General features: G+C 42.0%; 1 protein-coding gene across 1 annotated transcript; it reads right to left on the reverse strand.

Moving 5' to 3' along the window:
• Positions 1–2,131: 2,131 nt before the first annotated feature.
• On the reverse strand, positions 2,132–4,758 carry gas1b (growth arrest-specific 1b). Its single transcript, XM_044144808.1, has one exon. It carries the CDS (start codon positions 4,292–4,294, stop codon positions 3,548–3,550), a length of 747 nt encoding a protein of 248 aa, XP_044000743.1. The 5' UTR covers positions 4,295–4,758; the 3' UTR covers positions 2,132–3,547.
• Between the last annotated feature and the right edge of the window lie 2,376 nt (positions 4,759–7,134).

Here is a 7,134-nt window from a genome sequence, read left to right on the forward strand (position 1 = left end):
GCTCATGTAATGGAGTAACCAAAGAGTTTATCCTCTTGTCACGACTAAGAGGAGTTTTCTGTGCTACAGACTTAGTTGTTTATTTTATTTTGATTTGTAATAAATTAGAAACTACTTGATCTATGTATATTGGGCTACTATTTGAGATTTTGACAGATTAACAGACAGAAAAGCCTTGTGTTGGTGTTATGATTGTGAATATTATACATCACATTTAATGTGCATAACTCAAACATAATAAATACAGTCAAATCACTTGATGACGGAAGTTCTTTGAAAGCTCTCTGTGCTAACTCAGTATTTCCAAGCAGGGACTTGTCAACAAAACCTACAGTGATAAACCTTTGCAAACATTTTTGCTTAATTTTTCACATGAAAATGTGTTCATTTTAAGCACAAAAAATGATTATGCCTGCATCACATAAGAAAAAATCCACTGCAACACTCCCACAGAACATATGTACACCACCACTACAAAATCATGACTCAAATATCACAGTAGTCACCCCATATTTACATAATCATCTACTTCTACATAGCAGTATGGGATGCTTTGCTCACCTCGACATGCTGGATGCTTGAAACTAGAAGTGAAACTGACGGCATGACCTGTTCTCTGATTGATTTGGCTTAGAATTCTATTGGGTGAGAGTTGATCCTCAGTCTGACAAAAAATATACAGAGTGAGCAAAAGTTAATTTGAAAAAAAAAACAAACAAAAAAAAAACAACTCAATTACACTTATTAATGTCCAGATTAGAACAGAATGTGTTTTTTGTCGCCCGAAAACACAAAGAAATTGCTACGCAGCGTGTAAACTTGGCTTATTCCCTACAATAATTTAAGTCCACGACAGCTTGTGATGTTTTAAGTCACTTTGTACAACAAAGTAGGCATAATGTTTCATCACTTATGTGTTAAACTGAGGAAGACCTCTAAGTGTCATTCTGCTAAACTGACTGTTCACCAAAACAAACGAGACGCTGTGCATGGAGCATCAGCAGATCTGAACTCTCTCACATGCTCTTCTCCTCCGTCTTCTATTGGGACAGCTGTCTTCTCTCTTCCCCCACTCCATGCGAAGGGTGACAGAGGAACCGGGTGAATGAAGTGCCCCGACATTGTGCTGCTGCCCCATTGTGTGTTTAGCGTCTGCATAAAAGAGGTGCCACTCGACTTTTCGTCCGACCAATGGGTCGGAGAAAAGATCTTTTTCTTCCCCCCCTAGCAAAGGAGAATAGCTGCCACCGATGGTTTTAAGACCTATTATCACAAGTGAAGGTTGGGGTAAAGTTTTTCTCTCTCCTTTTTTTTTTTTTTTTTGAAATCTCAGAGAGCTGGCTCCACATAAACCACAGACATGTTTGTTGAAGGCATCTGAGAAGTCTGCAAAACTATAATCTAAAAAGCTGTAAATGTGTTCGAGCAACAATGTTGTTTCCATGTTTCGGAGAAAACTTAAATTAATAACGAAAAATGTGCTTGGAAAACACATTTGTTTTTTTTCCTCCACTGACAATAATGTCATGTAGCTCCAGTAAATTCTGGTTATTTTGGGCCTTTTAGCATCCCTGTAGTTTTGGTCAATCTTCATTGTAAATTGAATTTTCATACAATTTCCAAGATTGTACCAGTTTTGTATATTGATCTTTTTTAAAAAGAATTTAAAAAAAAAGAATAAAAAAAATCAGTTCGGCAAATTAACGTTGTTTCTGTTCTTCTGGTCTTTTGCACAAGAAAACATGACTTGCAACTCCAGTAAACAATATTTACCAGTAGGGGGTGTTACTCATTTTTGCTTTTTTTGCTGTTTCGTCTCATTGCAGTTTTAGTCATTTCATAGAACTTATTTGAACCTCGCTGATATCAAATGATTTAAATTGACTGTAAAAAGACTACTGTAGCAAAATATAGCTACATAACACCAAAAGATATCTACCAGCAGGGGGTGCTGCTTTGTTTTTGTTTTGTCCTGTTTGCCATGGGGACATTTTGCACCCACTTTTACAAGACGCCACTCAAAAATGTTGTTAAAAATGATCACACAGCTCCAATAAAGAACAAGAATCTTTCTTTCCTATAAAAAAATAACTTGTGTGAGGCAGAAATTACATTTAAAAATCACTTTATTCAGTATAGTTTTACATTCATGGGTCTGTGTTCTTAACAGGTACATAAAATCTCTCATCAAATTACAAGCATTTTTTTTTTCTTTCTTCCAAGCGTTGTGCATTTGAAGTCTTAAAACAAACAGGCAGTGAATTCAAAACTAGCCAGCCGAGCTACTTCTTTTTTGGCTCCAAATCCCCCAGCAGCGTGATTTATCCTTTCTTTGGTCTGTTTGAACATGCATTCATCAGGAATTAACACTTCTGTCTTCTGCAAACATCCATGTTTACAGAGACAAGTGCATCATTCTGAGAGCTTCCTACAGCAGATGTCAGAATCTGCCCAGCGGCTGCAACTCATTTAAGTGGTTTAAATGAACTTTGGTTTCTCTCAAAGGGAAAGTGACGGCTTTCTCTGGAACTTCAGGCACGTAGAGACAACACAAACGTTCTTCATCTGTGAAACACACACGGCTGTACAAAGGTGGGGCTCACCTTGCCAAACAGTGCAACTCGTTCATATATATGTAAAAAAAACTCTTATAAAAACTCTTTTTTTATGATATTGTGTTTCACTGATGTAAAATGTGCAGTTTAACACGCAGACATAAAAAAAATGCTCTTGAGTCTAATTTTCAGATGATATTTCAGAGAAAGGCCAGGGTACAAGGAAGTGTTTTGACCGCTTAGGGCCCTCTGCTGGTCTGGAGGTTCTAAGAGAATTGGACTTTACTCTGAAAAAGAAAATAAAAACACCACATGTTGTACAAAATGTACCGGGCATCACTTTTATTTAAAGCAGAAAAGCAATTATTTCAGCCGCTGCAAAAATAATTTAGCATCCTGATTATTACACATTTAACTATTTCGCCTGTGGCATTTCTTTATTACTATTTTCAATCTTACAATTCGATTTAGTCAAAAATATAGAATAAACGGCTGCTGACTTTAGTAGTTTAAAGGTAAATGTTCTTATTGCACAGAATATGATGAATATGATTTTTATCGCCCTTTGTAAAGCAACACTCGCAGTATGCTAAAATGAAATTGCTACTAGCTTTGGTGCTAACTACCGTTAGCAACTCAAAACCACGAATTTTATTGACTTTTTAAATCTGATTCAACTGTATGAACAGCATTTCTGCATTCCAAATGAACACCTTTGTAGCTTAAAAGTACCGTTAACTGGATCATATTTAATGCAAGATTCTTTTTTTCTGTCTGTGTCTGAACTGAAGATGCATTTCGGTGACCTTTACCCCTTTAACTAAAAATTCTGCCTTCCTCCCTAGCTGTCTAGGGTATGTGGGGTTAGCTGCATGTGGGGATCCCAAATGGAGTTCCGCTCAGGGCCCCCATATTCCTTGGACTGGCCCTGGTCGAATGTCATTTTACCACATAATAACAAAAAAGGAAAAACTGTAACAGATAACAGTCCTTCAGATGAATCCTGCGACAGCCACCATGAAGGTCAAAGTTTTCAGATGTGTTTGATAAGCTGGACTACCGGAGTTCTCCACATAATAATCCTGGTAAATATCATCTTCCTCCGTGTCCTCCTCGGAGTCTCCGAATCCGCTGCCCGCGAACCTGTCGCCGGACTCCGCGCACAGACTCTTCATCCTCTGCTTGATGTACTCGCAGATGTTCCTGTCGGTGCCGTCGCAGACGCAGGCGTCGAGCTGCTGCGCCCTCGGCATGGAGCGCATTTTGGCGATCATTTTGCGGCAGCTCTCCGAGCACCTCTGGCCCCCGAAAAGCTTCCGGCAGTGGAACAGGTAATCCGCCATCGCCGAGCTGCACGCAGGGTCTGTCTCGCACTGCAGCCGCGCCTCGGTGCAGCCCGTGGTGCTGGTCCGCGGCACGCACGGGTCGATCGCTCGCTGGGTGCTCCGGCACACCGGGTCCTCAGCGCAGTCGCAGTCCTCCAGATCCGGGCCGTGCCGGGTCAGGTTGAGCTGGATGAGAGATGAGATGCAGTGGCTAGGACACTTCCTGCGCACGCCGCTGATAACGGACGCGCAGGCGTGGAGGTACTGGTCGTACGCGTAACGGCACTCAGCTTCTCCCTGACATCTGAGGATGGCTCTCCAGCACACGGGGCGATGGTTATGGTTCGGAGATCCACCACAGGAACCGATGGCTATGATCAACTCGCAGCATATCAGAAGTAGAACCCGCTCCATTAATGATGGCAACAACTTAATTTCACCCAAGCATGTAAAACCCACTTCATAAGAACGTCTCCATCTTATAGTCTACCCAGAATAAGGCGGATCGCTTCTCATCTCGTCACAGACGGTGGCTGGACGGCAGCGAAACGCCGCAATAAAGTGCAAAGCTGCACAGTTAGAACCATATTTCAGGTTGGGAAACTTTCAAAGTTGAAGCATATCCTTAGTTTCGGTTCAGTAATTTAAAAGAAACAAGGAGAGAGAGAAAAAAGTCCCGTCTTCTGGGGTACGCTGGGGACGAAAAAAACAAAGTCCTGGTCTAGCTCAGCAAGAACACTTATCTCGAGTTTTGCTTTCCGGGGACGATCCGCTGACCCACATCAGCTCCAGCCTCCAAGTCTCTGGGTAAAGCGGGAGTTGCAGCTACAGCATGACATTGTTTAGGAACAACTGTGGCTGATTGGTCCGCTGCGAGTCAGTCGTCACCTATTGTGGCTATTGTGGTCTGTGACGCAAGTTACGCACACTGACTGCTCCTGGAACGATGCGGAGGGAGTGAGTGAGTGAGAGAGAGAGAGAGAGAGAGAGAGAGAGAGAGAGAGAGAGAGAGAGAGAGAGAGAGAGAGAGAGTTGGTTGGTTGTCTTTAGCCTCACTGAGTCAAATTTGCCTTGATAGGAACAAAATCAATTACTTCTATCTAATGTGAAAGTTGTTGCAGAGTCAGTGGTGGACTATGGTGAGTTGGTGACACAGCAATATAATATAAGGATGTCATGAGAGCTTGGAGGGGGGGGCACTTGAGGCAAGGTGACTTTATTTATATATTGCCTTTCAGCCAGTGACAATTCAAAGTGCTTGTACAAACAAGTTTAAAACAACACACAAGACAAAACACGTCAAACAGATTAAAATTAGAAAGTTTAAAAAGTAAGAATTTTCAAATTTTTCATTTGTCAATGAAAAGTGACCCATTTTAAGAGTAGGCAAGAGAAAACAGAAATGTTTTTATTTTTTAAGGGGTAGGCACAAAGATATCATGATAAGGGTCCCGAAGTTACAACCTTGAGGAACTCCGTATGTGACATTTGGCCGTTTACAGGTCTGTTTAGCACCGTATCAAACAATTTCATCTATTTTTACAATTTATCAGTCAGGATGTGAAGGGTGTGGACACAGAGCTGAGCTTGAGCTGTTTTACAGACAGACAGACAGACAGACAGATGGATAGTAGTTTATAGTTGTCATGTTAGTGAAGTAGTTGAGGGCAAGTTATGTGAAAACTTTACTCTTTTTTTTTTTTTTTTTTAGTTTTGTGGGGATTTTTATTTTTTTCACAACCGTTTCCTTTACTGCCCATTTTGAACAAGCGAAAAAATGCAGAAGTGCATCCAGGATTTGCTGAAGGGTATCGAGTTCTTCTCCATGAGAACGCCAGCCTCGAGGATTTGTGAAAAGAACAACCGAGGGATGCCGAACGAACAATCTCCAAGGTTAGCGGCGCCGTAGGTGAAAGCCCGCTCGGACCGGTTTGGGTCCTGAGGCTGAGAGCAGCAGGACGGAGCACAAGAAACAAAACCCGTCCAGTGATTCGCAAGACCCTTTTTCTTCTGACCCTGTCACATCATGAAACTTTTACTTCAAAAGATCCGGCAGCTCTCAGGGGTCTTTGGACCCCAAATACCAATTAGAGAGATTAGAGAGGAGTCAAAACAAGAGCCGAGGAGTTTTACTAACCTTACCGTCCGACCCCCTCCCTCCCTCTCCTCTCTGTCTCATCCAGCTGGCATTCCATTCCAACAAAGTTACCTCAGACTTAATTTCAAACATCAAAGTCGAAGACTGAGAAGACCTAAATGTCGAAATGGTCCAGCGTTTCTGTGGGTTCAAATCTCTACTTTTGAGAGAGATTTTCACTATTATTCAGAAAGGACGGGGGAAAAAAAACAAACAAAAAAAAAACTGAACAACACACCCGGCCTTAACATACTTACATTTTACTTTTAAGGCTGAGTTTATAAAGCACAGCAGAGCCCAAATCCCTCCAGAGTTGGACGGCAGCCAAACCAGAACAACAGCCAGATTGAGTGGAGCCAGCAGCTCTAATGGAGCACTCCCTGTAACTGTACCTCTTAGACCAGATCTCATTTACATTCTTCACTTCTGCACCACCCATTTTCAAATTGTTCCAATTTTAGTGAGGGGGGAAGGCTAGTGCACCCCCAGTCCCCCCCTTTTTTTCTATGTATTTCAAAGTAATAGTTAGATCCATGTGGTTGTTCACGGCGACTCGCTCACGATGGCATTTCCAGAAATGGAATGCGGTTCCCCAGAGTTAGATTTTGTAAATACTTATAGAGAGACAGACGTGCTCTTCAGTTCGTCTCCACCGCTGTCAGATGTCATTATACACAAAGCTGCCCTGCCAGAACAATGTGCTGAGCTTCGTATTAAACAGCCTCCAAAGCCTGGAAACAGGCAGAGGGGTTGGTGGAGGGGGGGCAGTAATAAAGAGCTGCCAGGAATTTTTTTTGCATACTTTTTTTTATTTTTTTTTTTGTTTTCTTCATTTTGTTTTGGCAATCGAAACTGCTCACGTGTCAGTTTTACTCCGTCAGCAAGAAGGAAAGTTGTTGATGGGAAATTTTCTGGGGAAAAAAAAAGAACCTTTAACCTTTTGTTCTTCTGCGCAGGTACAACAACAATTACCAGAGCGCCATCGTCTGCATGTGTACCGGGCGCTTAGCGCTCAGAGAAATGCTTTCAGTGACAGATTGTAACATGTGGTTCATAACTTTGAAAACCAGTTTTGTGTGTGTGTGCGTGTGTGCGCGTGTGCGTGTGTGTGTGTTTC

Source organism: Gambusia affinis, linkage group LG17 (genome assembly GCF_019740435.1).
Source record: "Gambusia affinis linkage group LG17, SWU_Gaff_1.0, whole genome shotgun sequence".
Classification (NCBI taxonomy): Eukaryota; Metazoa; Chordata; class Actinopteri; order Cyprinodontiformes; family Poeciliidae; genus Gambusia; species Gambusia affinis.